Source organism: Aythya fuligula, chromosome 1 (assembly GCF_009819795.1).
Source record: "Aythya fuligula isolate bAytFul2 chromosome 1, bAytFul2.pri, whole genome shotgun sequence".
NCBI lineage: Eukaryota > Metazoa > Chordata > Aves > Anseriformes > Anatidae > Aythya > Aythya fuligula.
Window position 1 is genome coordinate 92,562,264 of NC_045559.1, and position 21,082 is coordinate 92,583,345.

At 35.5% G+C, this 21,082-nt stretch overlaps 1 protein-coding gene across 2 annotated transcripts; it reads left to right on the forward strand.

The window, feature by feature from the left end:
• Positions 1-6,956: 6,956 nt before the first annotated feature.
• Positions 6,957-19,503, forward strand: LOC116499655 (T-cell receptor-associated transmembrane adapter 1). 2 transcript variants are annotated; one of them, XM_032204457.1, is made up of 6 exons: positions 6,957-7,186; positions 11,726-11,839; positions 13,460-13,496; positions 15,391-15,452; positions 15,995-16,053; positions 17,270-19,503. In XM_032204457.1, exons 2-6 carry the CDS (start codon positions 11,734-11,736, stop codon positions 17,528-17,530), a joined length of 525 nt encoding a protein of 174 aa, XP_032060348.1. In that variant the 5' UTR covers positions 6,957-7,186; positions 11,726-11,733; the 3' UTR covers positions 17,531-19,503. The 2 variants fall into 2 exon arrangements, with proteins under 2 accessions (XP_032060348.1, XP_032060356.1); XM_032204465.1 differs by lacking the exon at positions 11,726-11,839.
• Positions 19,504-21,082: the final 1,579 nt, after the last annotated feature.

The window sequence follows — 21,082 nt, forward strand, 5'->3', positions numbered from 1 at the left end:
AAATGGCTTGCTCTACCTGCCTCCTTGTCTTGTAGGAAATGTTGTCAAGTTTCTGAATTCTATTTATGAATGCCTTTCTTTCCAGCAGCTGCAGAGCATGGCCTAAAGCATTATTCTATGAGTTACTTAGTTTTAAAACACTTTTTGCTAAAACCTCACAGAGTTTTAAAGACAGAAATGTTATATATTTCTGCAGTGCTCACACAGAGGGATAGTATGTCTGGCTGAAACCGAGCCCAGTCACAATATCTTTGCTCTATATGGTCACATCAGCTCTCTGATAGAGAGCTGAACCTAAATATATACATCAATGGTGAAGTAGAAGGATGTGAGGCTTTTATTTATCAGTTAAATCAACATCTGAACAGAAGTTTCTAAATATCAATAAAATCACATGTTGCCTGTCACCTTTAAATACTATGCAATTTTGTTCTTTAGATTACAGAAGGAGAAGAGCAACTCATACAAACATTTCCTACATCCTTGGACAGTACTACAAATAAAGTACTAAGCCACACAGCAATAAGTTGTTGGCATCAATAATCGCCCATAGGGTAAGTCTTTCCTAAGCATCAACTATGGAAAAAGGAGCTGCACACATACAAAAAGTTGGAAAAATACTTATAAGTAGCATCTTTTCAAGAAAGAGAAAGGCACTTAACTAGTCAAATAGATTCAACAGAAGAGATACTAAGCACTAAACATGAATAGAAAGACTGCAGTACCCTAGATTAGAAGCTAAGCCAAAACCAAAATCATAGGATTATTCTTGATTGATAGGATATAAATCTGAATTGAAAAGCACAGAGCTTGCTTAAAGCTGATCAGTTTTCCAGCAACGCCATACTTCTGAAATGAAATTACTTTGTTAGACACGGACCTTAGTGGAATGCGTCATGACACTTTTCTTGGGAAAGTTTGCTTCCACTGAGGACACAACCTTTGTTTGTGACAGGACAAACCTGCCAACACCACCTAACTAGTGCCCATGACTACACTTTTCAGTTGTCACATGGAGACATGCTCAAGTCCACATCCTGACTACTTCATCCAAAATCTTTAACCCAAGACACAAAGAAAACACCTTAAACATATAATACTTTCTCTGGCCTCTGAGAAACGTCAAAACCTGTGTGTCAAATATAGAACAATCACTCTACAGCCTTACAACGCTTTGTGGGATGAGAGAAACCTTTTCTGCACACCTGTGCTCTTACTTTCTGCAAACGCTAACAAGTCCCTAGCAGTTTTTGCTATGAGGAAACTAGCACGCATTACTCTGTAGCCAAATCCACTGCTGAGCAGGAAGTAGTAAGAAAACAATGTTTTTAACAGGCGTGTACATGGTGAGACAAGTGGTTTTATCTGCTTACCAGATACTACTTTAAACAGAAAGATGGAACCACAACGTTGTTAAGCTGAAAGCTTTAGAAGTTGAGTGATTCAGACCAAACTCACTACTCCAATGCATCACTGACCACTTTTAAAGAATTATCTTTATAACCACTATTTCAGGTCTTCATCAGAATTTACACGCACATGGGTTGGATCTAAGATGTCTCACGAGTGCTCAGCGGCACTGCAGAGTAGTTGGCTTATTGGCAAACGTGTAACCACAGAGATTAAGTTGAGACAGGCTCATGCTTTTTTTTTTTTTTTTTTTTTCTTCTAAATTATTTCCTCCTTAATGCCTCTGACTTTACAGACTTAGGTCCATGAACATGCCCCTTGACTCCCAATGCTGTGGTACTCCTACTGCCCTCCAGCAACTGTGTCATAACAGGGGAACAGCATCCCTCAAGGATAAAAAGCAGGTAGGATATTAGAGGAGAAAACAAGGGGGCTCAAATGCTTTTACCTGCATTGTCATGGCAAGGAGAGGTGGGAGAAGCAGCGTATACAGTGGAGTCTGACTTCTAAAACATACCCCCAACCAGACAGCCTACCTTAGGTCTCCAGCAGCTTTTAAAGAGCTCAGAAGTTTTGCTGTGTCCAAAAGAGGGATTAGGCCAAAGCCCAGTTAAGAGCCAACATTAGTCATGCTGTGATAACAAAAGGTTGTATGTCAAGGGAGAATTACAAAAATCCTAAAACCAGGTAAGTGGATTATAGCAACTTTACTAGGAAATTCGTTCTTCTTGTGCCTATTGAAAGAAACACCACCAGAGATTACATCTCTCTCGGAATACAGCAGCTGTCTGAGCAGAAAATAAAATCCACTGAACTCAGTGAAAAGGCCACACTTCTGCAGGTTTTGGAAGAAGGGGCATCTGTTCTATTTGCTCTGAGCTAGTCATGCAGAGACTCTGCTCAGCAATTTCACATCACGCAACACAAAAAACCCCACCCAAAGCTGCACAAGTGTGCAGTGTTAGCTTTCAATGGAAATTTTGACAGTGCAGGATTACCAAGATAAGAAGTTTTCTCTTGCTACCTCTCTTAACAGTCTTTGATAATAAGGTTTTGTAACATTCGGAAAAAATAACCTGTGGTTTCCCCACAGGAAACCCATGATATTGCTCGTAATAGGAGCCATAATTTCAGGGGCTATTAATGGGGTAACATTGAGCTTAACATTGGTTTAAGATAAAACAACGAAATTCACAATACAATCTATAATGCACAAAAGACAGTGATTAACTTTACCATAAGTACAAAATTCACAGTATTAGTCAAAATCACTCTCTGAAGCATTTGAGGGTGGATTCAAAATTCTCCCTCTCCTCTCTCGCGTTGTTGCTATTTTATATTTACTACAGATGCAGCACCAGGTCTGCACCTGCAACCTAAGCAAAGGGCCACGTGCTAAGGTTAAAAGAATAGTTCTACATCCTTGATGTGTTCATGAGATTAGTGTCAGAGTAGACATCACTTTAGCATGAGATCATCTCAAAGCATTTGCTATAGTTGCTTTCCCCAGCAAGTCAGACAAGATTTACGATTAAAAACATATTCCCACTTCAAACAGAAAGGTCATTTACATCTTGCATTTTTTAAGACTACAACCAGTCTCTCTGTCTTCTCTTCCTTACAAAGGGGTTTTCCACGATACCATCTAGGATCATAAATGACATAATTTCTAAAAGAAAAGCTTTAATATGAGTAGCGATAGAGAAAGTAGGCATTTGAGGCCCGATTCTATTGTCAGCTGTGCAGTTTATCTTGTCTTCAGGAAGCTAGAATAAGTATGCATTCTGAGGTCTTAGAAAAGTACAACTTACTGGTGACATGCATATATTGCAAAAATGTACTGAACTGAATGAGTTCTTAAGTAAATAAGAGATGTTGATTTATCAAGTCAAATACATTAGAACCTTGTGCTAGCTGCCTTTTAAATTCTTGTTTTCTCTGACTACACTTGAAAATTTTTATATTCTTTTTTAACACTCATTTTCTAAGAAACTGATAAGGCAGTCCCCAGAAGTCTTCTTTTAGAGGCAGAGCAAAGACTTTTTCACTTGAAAACAAGGAGGAAAGAATCAAGGTGGCTTTTTGATTTCTTGGGGAGGAGGAAAGGGGAAATACAGACTGTGAAATGACTTTCAGATTGGTAAGGCTGAAAACTCTTTTTCTTTGAAGTTTGCAGTTGCAACGAGCAAATTCCAGGCTTGGAAGAGACTGCTGGGAACTACTATGGATTTCAGCCACAGTAAAATGTTCCATCCTGGCACAGTTCATCCAGAACCAGAAAAGTACTTTAAACATATATACTACAGTAATGGTCTTGCTTTTGGAAACTTGCTGACATCCGCTGGGTCTCTGCAGTCTTTCCTTGGTCAGCCATTGCCTTAGCTCCAATGTTTGTGGCAACATACAGTGACCTCATCATAGAAATTGGATATATATATATATATATCACAGAATCACAGAATTTCTAGGTTGGAAGAGACCTCAAGATCATCGAGTCCAACCTCTGACCTAACGCTAACAGTCCCCACTAAACCATATCCCTAAGCTCTATATCTACCATGTTTAGCTGCTGTCCCATATCTCCTTCTCCAACACTGTTTACTATACAAGTTTAACAAACTTCACAGTAAGTGTGTTACCATTCCCTATAACATGAGTACTTAAAAGACAAGTACTGCAATGACTTCTAATTATTCCATTCTGTAGGTTGCACCACATATTTTCAAGACAAAAATGAACAAAGAAAAAGATTTGTAACATATTACTTACTGTTTTGTTTTGTTCCTACACTAATGTCAAACTTAGAAAGACTCAGTTAAGCCCAAAGAAAGAAATTTAAGATCAACCCTCTCCCTTCCCAAGTATGGCTTCCCTTCCAAACATCATCTTTCATAGCTACTTTGGGATTCTCCTGCCTGCCTTTCCCTAAAACCGCTAACAAAATAATATTTTGTAAGCTTTTCATTATTTTTTCAACTGCTCTATCACTCTGTTCACTTGATCATTCAAGTCTTCTGCCAAACCGTACTGTCTGACTCTATTTGAGCACAGATTTACTCCTTCTTATATGCCTGTGCATAACCGTATTTAACAGTACTGTATTTACCATTTCCAAGAACTTGTATAGCAAGAACCATTCCCAAACTAGTCAGTTGTCTATGTGATGTAGAATCGTGTCTTGGAGACACCAGCAGCATATGTTTACCAAAGATCAAATAAGTATGTAAATGGTCAGAGATACTTCCCCAGAATATGCCCCCAGCAGTTTACAACTCAGGGACTTTCAAAAATAGAGGAAACATCTTTGTACACAATAAATGTGCATAGAGTGACATTACTTTATGTCATGTCTTTCTAAAATTAGGCACAATTTATCCTTATCTTTATTTTCCTGAATAACAAAAATTTAAGCAGACGGTTGGTTCTCTCACTCTCTCACTTCTTTTTTTTTTTTAAACCTTAACACAGGTATAAAAGACAGGAAAGAGAAGTAAGAAGTCATATTCACAATGAATTTTAGGGCCTGCAATGAAGAATTTTTTGCTGTTTAACAGATCTTGCAGTCTGTTGTAGGCTGTCCAGAAGAGCACATCAAACTCGTGTCTAATCCAATAGACTTCACTCCTGTGACCAAATATGCTACTGCACAACAATGATTTGCTCTTGGAGAACAGATGTATTAACATGCTACCAGGGCTACGAACCTAGAAATTCCCTACCGTATTCTCACTGTTCACCTACCCATTATGGCTCTAATTATCTCCAAAGGAGTTTATTACTTGTAAGCTTCTTGTTCAGGCTGGTAAACATTTTATTCTGAATCCTCAGCAGATCTCAGTTTAACACCTCACACTCTTAGCTGAGAAATTAAGCAACTGTCTCCATTTATTAAATATGTATTTCCCACTCTCATCAGCTTCTTCCTCAAATAGAGATTTTCTTTCATCACAAGAGGTCTTTCTGAGTTGCATACTCTGATCATGTGGCTTCACAGCACTTCTGTTCACTTGAGCCTACGACATGGAACTACTAAATGCAGTTGTTATAACTAGTTCAGTTCTTTTACTTCCCTAAGCTCAAGACAAACCCTTTACTTTCAAAGGTATCAATTGCGGTCACCATTTCATAAAAAATGTATCTTTTTCCCTGCTGAAAGCCAAGGTTTAAACCACAGATCATAGGATGTTTCACTTTCTGAATGGAACTTTCACTGAAAAATGGAATATAGAACTAAATGGGATGGACCTATGCTTTTTGATTTAACACTGATAAAATATATATATATCTGTGATTTTGATTCTACCAACATTTATAAGTAAGGTGTCTAAACTCAGTTGCTGGCAAACTCCAAAGCTATAACCATTTAAAAATATCTTGATGAAAAATCGCATGAAAAATGACAATTATAACCTCAAAAAACATTTTAATCATTTCTATATATTAGTGTCTCATAATCAATGCACCTCATTCTGATAAAGCTCTGAGTAGATAAGGGTCTTTCTTGCCTTCGGATTAAAATGGAAGAGTATGTCATATTAATTAAGGCTAACCTGCACCTGCACATTCAAAGAAGATGCTAAACCAGTAAATTATTTCTTAAGCATTAATCTAAGGCAGTTAATATAAAAATAATATCCTGAAGTAATAATATCCCAAATAAACGTATACAGCCAAGATTGTTTCCTCCTATGTTTCTCTCAAAGAGAAACATTCTACATTGCTCCTCAGATTATACTGAGGATATTTTCAATTTGTGTATTCCAAAAAGACAAACAGTCATGTAATTCACCTCTTTTTCTTAACCAACGCTTCCCACTTCTACATTATGCGTAATTGGAGATAAAACCATTTGCTCTGAAAACAAAGAAAAAAGCACACAAACCCTCAAAAGTTAAAAGAAAGCCTCTTCAACAGTGATCTACATGCATGCTTCCTCTGGAAGAAGCTATGGCAATTCTGAGAATAAAATGTCTTTTCTAGCCAAACACAGGCATGTTTTGCTAAATTAAAAGAAAAAAAAAGACAAAACACACACAGTAAGACACACGCTGATTTACCCTATTTTTTCCACAACTGTTTTGAGTTGTAAGCCCAGATTCACAGACTTTAAAGAACAGAGGGAGCATATTATGATATCTTAACCTGACCTTCCAAATCTGGCAATGGTGTAATATCTGTATCATGCCTCTGTGTCATCTTACTGACTAAACTGTAGGCTCTCTCGGCGATGGACTTCCAGACTTGGTTTAGAAACCTCAAGAAGGAAAGAGTCAAATAGCACTCCTATGTAAAACATTTCTGTAATGGAGTTTAACAGGCATCCAAAATACTTTTGTTAAAAACAAAAAAAAACAACAAAAAAAACCAACATAGCACAAATAGGAAGCCTTACAGTATGGGTCTCATATGAATATTACCATAGTAGGTTTGTATCATATAAAATTGAACTAATAGTCCTGTACATGCTTTTCTGTGGCAAGACAAGTGGTTATTGTATGCAAGTGCACATATGAATATTTTATTCCCTCTCAGAGGCGTACACTCAAGGAGACCGTCAGTTTGCTAGTAAAGTTGTAAAAGCCTGAACCACATTTCCTGTCTGTAAGAATGCAGGGGAAGAAAAAACGAGAGACTTTTAAGACTGATGGCAACTCTGGAGATAGATTTATGCTGTCAGATCTGAAATAAAAGCACATCCAAGGTCTGCCAACATAACATAACTTGATTTCCTGTAGGATAAAGAGGTGGGGAGTATTCCTAAGAACAGCAAAACGAGGTGAGTCTTTTCTTTTAAGTATTATAAATTTTGAAAAAAAAAAAAAAGAAACAGTAGAAGTGTACTTTGGTTGATTACCAGTCCTTCAAGAAGGTTCCCCTTTGTGCTGAAGTCAAATTATTAATAATAAACATAATGATGAGGATGAGTCACCATCAACAGCTTAAACCTTCATTAATCTTCAGCTAAGTAGGCAAAAGCACTAAGGTTTGTTAATCAAGACTAAGCATTGACATCAATTTTATTCTGAAAATATTTACTGAGCTAGGGACTTCTTATTTTATAGTGTGCTTCTTTCCTTCTGAAATATGAAGTTGATATCTTACAAAGGAATTAGTTATGTATTACTTAATTACATCTTAACAAATCCTTTCCAGAGAATTTATCCTGTCTTAAAAGCTCACACAGGTGGAAGCATTATTAATTTAACATTCATCAGTCTCTTAATGGGTTTCTTTTGGGTAGGGGTCATTGGTACAGAATAATATTTACCTCACCATTTAACAGGAGAGGGAAAAAATAATTTTGTTTAATCTTTGTCAAATTTACAGACAGAAACAATGAGAAAAACTGTTTTGTGCTCCAACTTATCTTCTAAAATTTGGTAACGATCAAAGTAATTAATCTGCTTACATGAATAATGAGTTGATATAATAGATGGCAAGACAGGTCTTGCTAGATAGGTATCTATAATCTCCACCTCTTGTTCCTTTTCTGTAGGAAAGTATAATAGAAGGATGATATACTCCTGTTACTCTTAGTGACAGATTCTCTGAATAAAATACATTAGAACAGGAAGGAACAGAGCTTAATACTTCTACCATTTACACACACGTTACTAGGAGAAAACAAATCTCTTTCTAGCCCCAAATTGTTGAATCTGGCCCATTCCACCAAAAGGTAAGTACATGATTAGGAGAGGATGATTATGTTAATTCCTTCAAGTTGCAGTAATTGCAGAATTCATCCAAGAAAGGCTAGGGTGTTTTAATTTTGACTGTTGTTTTTTGTCTTTTATCCCCACCGTAATTACAGTAGAATGGACTCTGCAAACCTATGAAAAAGTCAACAAATGTTTATTTAGTCCTGTGTCCTGTATTTTTTGGTGCAGAAAGTCATCAAGAGATTTAAAAGGGAGAAAAAGCACAAATAACTATGTATTTGGAAATAGTTTTGTTTCCCTGTATTTTGTTGTGTGAATTTACTAAAAAGAGTTGGGTAACACCATCCCTACTGTCAGAAAAGTAGAAATAAATAAATAATCCAGGCAGAGTAAATAATTACCTGAGGCAGATACTCTGCTTGGATGGACATCCAAGTTTGATGCCGTTTCCAAACTAGAATGAAAGAACAGCAGAATAAGAATGTACCAATAATACTAGAGAGATTCTGGCATTAGGTATGTGAAATACTGGCATCTTTGTAATGATTAACTGTAGTACCGCCTCTCAAGTACCACCTCCCAAATGATTAAATGTAGTACCCACCTACCAAGTTCTCCTGAATTAAAACTAGAATTGTTGTCCTCATGAAACCTTTGGCTATACGATGAACTCTTTTCTTTCACAGTGGAGCACATCGCTTTAAGAACAGCTTCAGTATGAGCAAGTTACTATTGCTCTTAGGCTTAGACTATTACAGAAAACTCTGATAGAAATTAGGCTTATCCTATTAGAATAGTAGTGTACTGTCCCTAGGGGCCTATTTTTTCCCCAGGACATTTTTCTGAAAGATATAACTTTTTATTTTTATTTTTAAATCAGTTTGAAGGTAGTTGGGTGGAAACGTTCTGAAAACTCTTCTAAGGGTTCTTAAAAATAAATATATAATTTCAAAACGGTAAATCTAGTTTTGCTACATTTGATAATAGATGATTTAGAATTAAAATTAGAGAATGGAATAAAACTATTTCAGAACACTCTAAACTATAATTAAACTTCTCTTGCTGTCTATCTCTGTCTCCATCCGCACTTGCCTTACCTTTTTTTTGCCAGTTAGCTGTCACAGATTGCATCTGCTATCATAATGTAAAGAGAGAGCAGCATAGTTACCTGAGGAGACAAACTGCTCTTCAAACAAGTATTAGCTTTCCTTCTACCACTGCAGTTGTCAAAGTAGTAAATATTTAAATAATGCAATTATAAATGTAAATAGCTAGCATATTGGCAACAAATAAAAGGGTAGCAAAAGAACAGCTGAGGGAAAGTTGGGAGTTGTATATCTTTAAATCTGAGATATAAAAACAAAATCTCTTATATTTTGTACTTGAAAATTAAGATTAACTTGAAACTGACGTTAGAAAACCATAGACCAAACACAGAGGCACTCCTGTGTGTCTGATCAAGGCCTTTACTATGGTTTTATGGGATAACTGAAGATTGATTTTATTTCTGAAATATAAGTAGGGTTGTCTGAAAAACAAGTAGCTCATATTGCAAAGGTAAGAGAAAAAAAAATAAAAAAAGACATTTACGTCACATACATGTTAGTGTATGTATATAGGTTAAGTCACATATATTCTACTGAAATACAACAGATGTTTAAATCGGCATTTTGGGAAATCAATTTTAAAATAAATTAAATAATGATAAATTAAACTGTTGTTTCCTATCTTTCCCCAAACCTATGCAAGTTTCCAAAGTAAGTATAAGAAAGACCTGTAGTTTGTAAGATTTAAAACATTGGTACGTTTAACTAGAAATAAAAGTTGCTTTGCTAGAGTATTTCAGAAGTTCTAGAGAAGTGGAATTGCCCAAATACTGTAGATTTTAAACTTAAAACTGAAAAGGAAAAAAACTTTTTTTTTTTTTTTTTTTCCAACATCAACTATTTTCCAGTCAGTGATTCAAATATAACTCAGAAGTTGAAATATGAAAAAAAAGCTTTTCCACAAAAATTTGGTTACCTCTTCCACGTCAATTAAGAATTCTCCTTTTTCTCTAGAAACACCAAGGGAAAATAGAAATCCTGAAACAGACAAATAAATGATAGCCTTCAATACCTAGAAAAAGGTACACACTCAGATCCAAGCTGTATATTTGTTATCTACTCCCTGTTTTTATTCCAATGAATCACAGGGTTTTTGTACACGTGTCCTTCTCTCAGGCTACAATACTGGTTTTGCTCGCTGAACAAAATACAGTCTTAGGAAAAGCAGTAATAAATGAACATAAGAAAAATGGAAGGCAATCACTTCACAAGAGATAGAACATAAGAAGAAGGAAGGATGATTATTGAGTTAAACTACATTGAGACTTAAAATTTCCTGTCTTTGGCATAGACTTCTTATAGTTTTGGGCAGGCTGCATAGGATGCAATTTTTTTCTAGTGACTCATTATAGAGTAACCCGGTTCCAAACACTGGTTACTCATGATGTTATTACATATTCTCAGGGTGAGATCTCCCTTTTTCTTAATTCCTCCTCTGGAAAATTATATATAGTTATCTCATGGTGTTTTCTCTCTTGTAATGAATATCTCGATCATGTATCTCATTGCAAAAAAGTGCCTTTCAACATGAAAAGTGTAATTGCAGTAAAGGAGAGCCCTCAAATAACTTTTCTAGAACTAAACTAGGAGAAAAAAAAGGAATGGGAATGGGATATTTAGTTTGAAAGAATGGAATAAATGCCCACTGGAAGGACTATGTGGAATAAACAGTTACAAAGCTGTCAGGAATTCACAGGTTATTTGTTCTGCTTTGTTCCTTTAAAAAAGAGAGAGAAGGTAAGTGCTTCATAGTGCTTCAAGAGAGGAAGGAAAAGTGCTACAGAAGTCTACGTGACACAGTTTCTTACTAACAAGGATTATCTTATCTTGCTTAATCATCATAACATCTGTGGATTGGAATTAAACAAAACTAAAAGAGATTTTCAACTTTCAACTCTTTATGTAATCAGGGAACAAAAACCAGAAGGGGCAATTTTGAAGGTGAGCTGATGTCAGTGAGCCAAGGAACAAAGCTTTGTCTTCTCAATAGGATTAAATGCATTGTTGCCCCTGCAACATGTGAATGTATAGTGATGCATTCCTTTACTCAGCTTTCCTTTAAAAAGTAAACAAAACATTAAGCCCCTGAAGGAATTCAGCTATGTCAAAGCCAAATAGGAATATTATGGACCTGATTGAATCTCACTCTGCCAGTGTCATCTAACCTCTGCTCTGCTCCAGCTACTTTTTTTTTTTAATTTATTTGTTTTAAAGGCAATTAGAAAAACACTTTCAAAGCTATTCATTTCCTTTTTTTTTTTTTTTTTTTTTTTTAAAGCAATTTGTGATTTTTACTCCATTTTACAGGCAAACTAGTACCCCAGCCTTTGGCTGATTTGCTATGAAACCACAGCTCTGTTAACAGTTTATGGATGTTTTTTTCTTGTTATTTTGCATTTGGTTTTGATATTAATTATATAGCTCATAAAGCAATGGCTGCCACAGAATAAACAACAAAAGGCTTGAATTACAGAAAGCAAAAATCAACCAAACACAAAGAATACAGTGTAATTTTTAGACAATACATAATATAAAATGATTTTCCTTCAGTTACAGAAATGGAATGCCACCCTTCTGTCTGGGGAGTTTTGGCCTTTCTGAGTCTGGCTCTGATTGTTTCATTGATACTGAATATTTCACACTATATGAAAAAGAAGCAAGAAAGTAAGTAATGTTGTCTCTGTAAGGAAAGGAATTTGACTGTTTAAAAGCACCTTGAGAGAAACCCATCATTTCTGGGAGATGTCAAGCCAAAAGATTTATTCTTTTGAGTCTTAAAGTTCTTCTTTGACAAGAATGATTCTAGCTGTCAGGATGTAACTTTTAAAATTTTTAGGAGAATCAGGTAAGATTACAGAGTGATTATTACCTGCTCAACCGACTGCTAAAAACCACTATGCAAACTTGTCCTCTGATGATAAATCAACAGAAAATATACAGGGTGAAAAAATTATTTCTGCTTAATGTTTTATTTGTATAGTGTATTTTTAAAGTCATTAATTCATATATTTTCTTTTAAGGAGTACATTTCATGTAACTTATTTATCAACTGTACTTTAAATTAAAAATGATTTTAAGTAGCTGTACTAACACAAAATACATCTGAGAAAGTTTTATCCTCCCTAAATTTCTGAATGTTTATTTGAATGTTGGATTTCATAATTAGATTAATATTGATATTAAGATTTAATATTAATATTTCATAATTAATCAGTTTAATCAGTTTACTTTCAAAACAAACCAACTTGCTTTTCATCATGGGATTCTATCTCTTAAACCAAAGCATCACTGACAATAATGAACTCATTTATTTTTGTTAGAGGATGACTACACTCATACTCTGTTTTTAGTTAAAATTAAAAAAAAAAAAAAGTTAATGTGATCGACTATGACAGTACAACCAATCTTCTGCATATAATTCTATAATCAGTTGTACAATCCTACTGCAACCCTTCAGGAAAACCTGTCTTTACAGGGGAAAATTGTACTTTGTGCTGTATGAATATGAATGGGCAGGCAAACACTTATATCGAACTACTTTGAACACTTACATGCATATGTAATCCACATAAGCAGAAGGCTCATGTTTATAAATTGTAATCACCAATAAGAGAATTGGTATGACTACAGGCTATTAGGAGAGGTGCTGGAGTGTTCTGGGAGGGGAAGGAGAGTGTCACTTCTTTGTTTTGTCTTGATTTTTAGTGTTATTAGGTAGATATGATGAAAAATCACAGTCATTTACAAAACTAACCTTGAGCAAGGTTGCAGTCAGATTGGCTGACGCTATAGTGTTCTGGTATCAAAGCCTTACCATGGTAAATTCTGGAGTCCTGGAGCACGAGATAGAAAGTCAGGCATTCCTGAGTTATTAATCAAGCTCTAGCAATAAATCTCTTAGTGGCTATTGCCTCTCTGCTTCAGTTTCTTCATCTGTGGATCACAGGATCTCTCTCTTTCAGAGACAGAAGCAACTAGTAAAAAAAAACTAATGAACCCTTCATCTTCTGATATAAACATGATGCACCTCCCTAGGCATAGAAAAAGATATGTTAGAAGTAGGAGGAGGAGGAAACAAGAAATGAATCCCATGTGTTATAGTACATTTTTGGGAGAAGGGATTATATATAATAAACATATATGTTGCTTAAAAAAATAGAGCCTGGAAGACCTACTTCTGTACAGTGAAATCAAAAGTGTGTCAGTTAGGACAATTATCTGAAGCACTCTTAAATAACATATTTCATTCATTCTTTTTTTTTTTTTTTGTTAAAATTTTTCTAGCTAAAATGTATAAAGACTATGAAGACAACAGTCCAAGGTAAGTTGGATAAAAAATTTCTTTCTGAGAAGGGCAAAATAAGCAATAAATTATGACAGATGGCTTTAGACGGAAGACATGGGGGAAATCCATTATCTCACATGGCCTGCCTGGCACTACTGGAGAGCAGGAGAGTTACGGGAAAAAAAAAAGTTCTGTGAAGGGGGGAGGGAAATAATTTCACACAGGAGGGATGTACTCCAGTCATTTACTCAACAATAAATAACTGCATGCTGATATGATTATTTTATGTATTGAAGTAAATGCAAAACATTGAGTCAAAACACTATCACTCCAATTCAATGAATCTACTATAATTAAAGAGAACTCAGAAAATATAGAGAAATTACAGTCTGATATTTAATACTTGGGGAACAGTAACTTGTGTGTATTTACTTTTCATAACCTCCTTTTGCACATTGCATTCAAAAGCCCTAAATCAGTCTGTTTGCGTCGGTTCCAGATGCTGGACAGCTCCTGATCTCTCCCCATTTTATTCCATATCAAAGAAATTACTTTAGAAAACAGAGATAGAAGGCACCTCAACACAAATATAAGATGCCTTTGAAACAAAAATACAAAAGCTGTTGTCCTTCTCCCCAAACCAATCCACAATGACGTGCTTACTTGAAATTGGGAAGTCCCTCTGTTCATTACTGTCTGTTCAGCTGATTATACCACTGGAAAAAACAGTCTAAGATTGCATCACTACATCCTCTTTACAAGTCACAGTATAGGGATGCAATGGGAACAGGATCACACTGTGCTTCACTCTAATGATTCTTGTTTTTACAAACATGCTTAAAAACATTTTCAAGAAACACCAGGTAATGGAATACAGAATACCATTAAATAGCCAAAGCTGAACTTTGTTCTGGTCTTGTCTAGGTGCATTGACATAAGAATTTTAGTTCAATCAGGAGTGCACTTTTTTAAGAACATCCTCCCCAAAAGCACCATTTAGTTCCTTAGTTTGTATTGCAAAGTGGCCTTGGAGGATGTGAATAGGGTTCCCTTCAGATGGAACCCAACTAAGAGCCACGCTCCAGGATTGTACCTCATACTCTAATTGTTAATTGGATTTCAGTGAATCAAACCAGGCTTGAGCTAAATAGAATTTATCCCTCCTTCCCAACCACATGCAGGTTTATCTACTCCTTAGCAACAATTGTTTGACTCTAAAGTTGCACTCCTGTTGTGCCACACTACTATACTGGGCCTCTTTGACCTTCACCTGCTTCCCCCAGACTTGTCAAATTTAGCTTGCAAAGTAGAGGTTCAGACGGATTAAGCAACCTCTGCACATGAAGTTATCATCTGAAAGGGAGCACATTTCTGTAGGTTAAAGAACTTTAGCTTGAGGATGAAGGCGTGTAACTCAACAGTGAATGAATTTTATTTTGGTCTTTATCACAGCAGTCTCTATAAATATGAGTAGCAGAATTAGAAAAGTTTGACGTAGTTCTCAAATGATTATATGGTATGTGAGCCAATAAAGCAAGAGATTGGTTACATTTACCCATGAAGTCCTTTTTGGGCCACTTCTCACAGTTATCTCACTGTTACTAAGAGATCATTAATATTTTTAGAACTCCATCAACCAGTAGCTTAGTAGTCTTGAGACTGCCTTTATACTTACTTAAGTTACAGGAAAGAAGAGTTCTATCCTTGGCTAGATAATAAATTTCTCTTCAGAATATTGACAGTGCCTTTTCTTCCCCTTCTGCAAATACAGTGTTATTACCTCCCATCGCCCCAGATATTCTTCGTGTTGTTTTTTAGGTCATATACAATCTTTTACTGTAGATTTGTGTAAAATGTTCGAAGTAGAATAGCGGGGTCTTAAATAAAGCTTATTATGTGATTTTAAAATATCTTTCCATTCCCATTCTAGCTATGATGACCATTACACAGAAGATGACCCAGTTTACGGCAATCTCAGTCAAGAAGTTTTAGGTAAGCCTCACATTAAAAACGTGTCTATTTGGTGGTTATAAGAAATGTGAAATTGAAAGCAAAATGACCAACACATTCTGTGTTTCTCAGAAAACCTGAGAATCCTTTCCTCTTTTAATTGCTGTACTGATATCTACTTGGGGTAGAACAGCAAACCAAAATACTGCACTGTTTATAAGACCAGGTCATCTACTGAATAGATCACCTCTACTGCCAAACACTTTGGTATGTGAAGTTACCCTCATATGTTCTAGCAGTCTAAAATGATGTCCCTTTAGTGAATAAATAGAAGCTTACTATCCACATGAATAGAACATTATTTTCCATTTTAGAGTATCTGTGCCTGAATTTCTAAGCTACTCTGTAAGCAGAGTAAGAGACTTGTATGTCACTTCAAAACAAGATAAGCTTCTATCAAAGTAAATTGGTGGGGGTAAAGGGGTGGGGTTATTTCTGTCAGGGGGATTTGTTAATTGGATTTTTTAATCCTCAGTAGGATGTCTTTAATAACTAAAACATTTTTCTACTTTGGTAAATTACAGAGGAATGTTGTTATGAGCAGATGAAGTCCCAGCCTCAAATGCCAGTTAACCAGCTACAGGTATCTTCATTTTTAAATTTGGATATCTGAATGAGGGTAACAAGGTCTGTTTCAGACTTTTTGTGGTAATCCCATGACAATAAGTAACTCAAATTCTTACACTGCTCATCATAAAAGTTACCATGCTTGAGTGTTTCAGTTCATCAGGAAATTTAAGTACTGACTTGACACTTAGTTCAGTCTAGGCCATTAGTAAACGAAGCAGGAGAATTATGGACTGCTCATTTCTATCCATATGGCATAATAAAGCTCAGTCACAGGAATGTAGATCAGGCTCAATTAAGCATGCATCTTCTGCCATGGTTTATATGAAGAATTGTATTTGTTTTGGACATCAACCAAATGAAAACATAAACTGCATCACATGATAATCTTGAGTTTGACTGACTTACTCCTGCCCAGCACAAAAATCTGTCTTAACAAATGAAAGACAACTGATTTTCTATTGATTTTTATCTTGTTGTTACTTGGATACCTAAAAGCATACAAGCTTCTATTGAAATTTGTCTGTAATTGAAGCATTCCTAGTATCAATTTTTGAATTGATTTCCAGGTATTTCATAAGGAGTTATTTCCAGCCTCTCTCTCTCTCAGGATGCTTCCAGGGGGAAGACACATCCTTTCTTATCTAAAGATCTGTTAACATAAACTTCACAGAAACAGAATCATCTATGAAAATTCCAATGCCAAAAGCACTTAACAATTTGACTTGAAAAACATATAGAAAGTAGCAGTGGATACACACATACACACAACATACATTTTGCACTGGAAATCAGATGAGGTATAGAACAAAGAATCGCCCAGCTTTTGTTTTCCACACAAAGCCTGCAAAAACTGTTGTCGCGAACAGTGGCGTTCTCACAGATCAAATGGGGGAAGAAAAACAGATCCAACAATGCCTTGCATCCCAAAGAACTTGGGCTCATTATATAAGCTATTCTTATTCCCATAGAGGGAAAAATACCTTAATTATTTTTTTTCCTTACTGCCATTATTTCAAGAACATGAGTCATTTACCATTAGGTTCTTGTTTGTCTGTTTTCTGTGCTGCCATAGCTTAATCATCTGTACTTTCAATTAGTTCATTTACAGCTAGTTTGTGTAAGCTTCAGCCCCAACCACAATAACAATACAGACGTACTGGAAGCCTTAGACATAATTCTAAATCAAGCATGACTACGGAATGTTAAATGCAAAGTGAATTTCCTTCTAGGTGGAGCCTGACCATCAGATGTGTTATGCCTCACTTGATCACAGTGTCAAGGGAAAACGCAGAAAACCAAGGAGAAAAAAAGACCCTTCAGTAGAGGATGAAGAAAGATCATCCAAACCCACCATTATCACTTCAAAAGTTAGCATTTACCTCAACAGTGATCAGCTGGCTGCTGAAAACACAGTCAACATAGAAGCCATTCATGATGATCCCATAAGACTAATGGGTTTGATTCATACAACAGATGGAGAGAACATTTGAAGTAGCTTCATGAACCAAATATGCAATCACAAAGTGAGATCTGCTTTGGTTGTTCTGGAGGAAAGGTGAACAATTAAAGATTGTATCCTGTCAAACTAACATACCAAATATAGGTGTAAAACAGGTAAGTGAAATGTTCCAAATTGTCTTCCAAGCAAATCCACGGACTAAGCAAGAACTAACTATAGGTCCAGACAGCCACTTTAAAGGGCCTGTCCTCCTGAAGAAGTTTTGAAAGGGAATTGTAGGAGCAGGATTCACATGGTATTCAAGTCAAAATTAAACCTTCGTTTAAAACAACCATCAACCTTCAAACAGTAACAAAAGACCTACTCATTTGTGTGTAAGAACTCCTGCACAGTACGACTGTTCTTCTGTATAGGTTTTCACAATACTTTTGAAAAGAAATGGTGTGTTGCACAAGTACACTTAAGGATTTAGTTGTTTTCCCAGTTAAACACTGATCTGCTATTCAACATTGTGTACTTCCCCACTGTCAGCAGCCTACGGTATTAAAAGAATATACTTAAAGCTAATTGCAGAATAATTTAACAACTTTTTTTTTTAAGTAGTACCTGTACATCTAGGCAGATTTAAAAGAAACTCATATATCTTCAGTTTCCTTCTGTGAACAATATCAACATACATATCAAATCTTCATTCCTCTACTAACAGTATTTTATTCATCTATATTCAAGAATAAGATATTGACAAATGATCTGTACCAATAAATCTCCTGTAGAGGATTTTTTCCTTCTAAAATTATATTTGATATTTAAATTCCTACAAGGTTTTACAGTGCATTTATCTTTTTTTTTTTTTTTTTTTTTTTAATAGGAAGTTTTTTATTTCCTAAGTTATTTACATACTGGTTGCACTCATAAGATAGCAAGAACTTATAGTAAGGATTTCTTTTTGTAGCACATTCTGGGAGCCATTATATAGTAGTAGCAGAAAACAAGACATGCTGATGTACCATGCCTACCTCTAGATGTCAGAAAGTTCTGCCTTCTCAAAAAAAAAAATATTAGTGTCTTTAAAATCTATGCAGAGCACAGTGCTGAGGAACTTGAAATGCTCAAGGACATTCAGAAGCCTGACAGCATCTCAGGTCCTGAAGGAGACAGCAGCTTTGAAAGCAGTTAGAAAAAACAAACAACTTATAGTACAAAGAGCCAACACCTCTGGAAAAAGCAGAAGTGGCTGCCTCTGTCAAGAGATGCAACAAATTTATGAAGAAAAACAAATGTAAAAGTTGTTTGACAGCCTGGCCCACATTTAGTTTAGCTTAGTTAACAGATCTCTCTCACATGCCTTAACTTCTATGCTAGACCAAGAAGAATGACCCAACCCCTGCAGACCAAGCTGCTCAGTGTCTTGTACTAGCATGGAGTTTTATGTGCAGAGATCAAATCTATATGTTTGATCACTAGATCCCAGAAACAAGGCAGACTCAGTAGCATTAAACTGATTGTTATCATGGCCATTGACTGATTAACATTGGAGAAACAGGAATAAATATTTGTGAAGAATCAATTAAAAACACGCACACCACCACTGTAATGGAGCATCATATTAAATGATGATGCTAACTGAAATCCCAAGGAGGGGAAAAAAACACAACAAAAGTCAAATACAAAATCCAAAGCTAAACAGCAAGATTATAGAGCACAAAGTACTACCTTAATTTGATCATGTTGGAAAGAGCACATTGTTTTTTAGCAGGAGCAAAGGAAGAATAAACAAGCTATTTACAAGCTCTTGCATAGCTTCATATACCAAAATAGTTTGACTAACATTAATGATACGTAAAATATTTCAATTTAACTGACACCAATCAGATGCAATACTCAGCCCTGTGAAGCAATTAGAAGTGAAAGCTTTCTTAAACAGCCTTCGTAACAAGCTTTCTTAAACAGTATATGAGGAGAGTCCCATGGAGCTTATTGTCATTGTTTTTCCAACACATATACGAAAAAAGGGATGCTATTATTTTCAGTTAATACAATTTGTGTAAACTTTGTACAAGAGTTGCTATTTCCCAATTTTCTCTCAGTGTTTTCACTCTTGATTACATTTATGCCTTCACTCTCAAAATTCCAAGATCAAAGAACTTCTGAGACTGATGATTAGAAAAAATATCAATAGAAATGAAGCATACACTTCTCATTGAGTATACACATAACAATAAGCCCACTGCATAATGTTTTTGGTACATTTAGTTTCCTCTGTATACTTAGCTTTCATTGTTCAGTCCAGCTATTTATTTACTAAAATATTCATCTGCTGCTTTTCCCTACAACTTTGTTTCCTAAAAGAACGGAGTTCTTTTGTAAATATCCTCCTTCAATATACACTTTCTTTCCGATTTAATCACCGTTATCAATAAATTACTCATTGCTGCTCTCACAGCATCAACTTCAGGATCATCTTTTGTCAGGCTTATCAATCCAAGGCATTACTAATGCTGCTACATGTCCAGATTCAGTTTTATTCCCCCAGATCTCTACCTTCTGTTTGCTTAAATAAGGCACTAACCCTCCTCCTCCCCACCTTTTTTTTTTGCGTGGATTGTTTTTAAGTGACTACTAATTTTTAAATGAAAGAGCATGTTCAATATTGCTTCATCTTCAAGCCATTGACAAAGACTTATGTAAGCTACCATGCATTTCTTAAATTCATTCTGTATAGTTTCTTTAAATCCATTCTGTATAAAGAGTTTCAGAAGTAATTAAAGCAAAATCAGAAAAGGAGATCCTAGGTCTTGTTTTGTACTATCTCAGTAACTTAACCTGTTTTTATAGCATTCTTCACAAATATTTTGAAGCAGACAGATGCAGCTTGAAGCTGTCGTTATAACAGTAAGCTTAGCATTTGACTCAATTATCAGTTTGGTGGAAATGTGAAAAAATAAGCCTAATAGGAATATGGTGGCAGAAGGAGAAGACTGCTTGGAATTCAAGAATAGATATCAAAACAGAGTATCAAGTAGCACCATTGAATTTTCAGAGGTCTAGAACAGGTATCCTTCAGCAGTCATGACAGACCCTAGGTGATATCACACTTTTAAGAATCAGAAGACAAACAAGTGGATGTTTTCAAATTCCAAAAATAGTTGTGTAACTTTCTCCCATTCCTTGCTACTGCTGGAATCAAAAAAGTTGCACCGGGATGAGCTTATCTTCCAACACCAGGAGTTTTTCCAAGAACTACCTCTTAAAATTCTAAGCCATTTCCATAGATGGAATGAATTATTGCTAAGTTCTTTAAATAAACTTTTTTTCCTACCTTGGTTCCTTTTTTTTTTTTCCTACCTGTGTAGAAATCATATTTAGACATGTCCAAAAGTGATTCTAGTTTAGAGTTACTTCAAAACAGAAAACATTAGTGCAATTTTGCAGTCTCTTGGTAGTGGTATCTCAAGAAATACTGGGAAATAATTACCTCAATAAATCAAAAAAAAAAAAAAAAAAAAAAAAGGTAGTTAATAATGCATTTCCCTAGTGTCCATCCATATCTGGGGCCAGAAGTGAGCTGCCACAAAAGCATAAA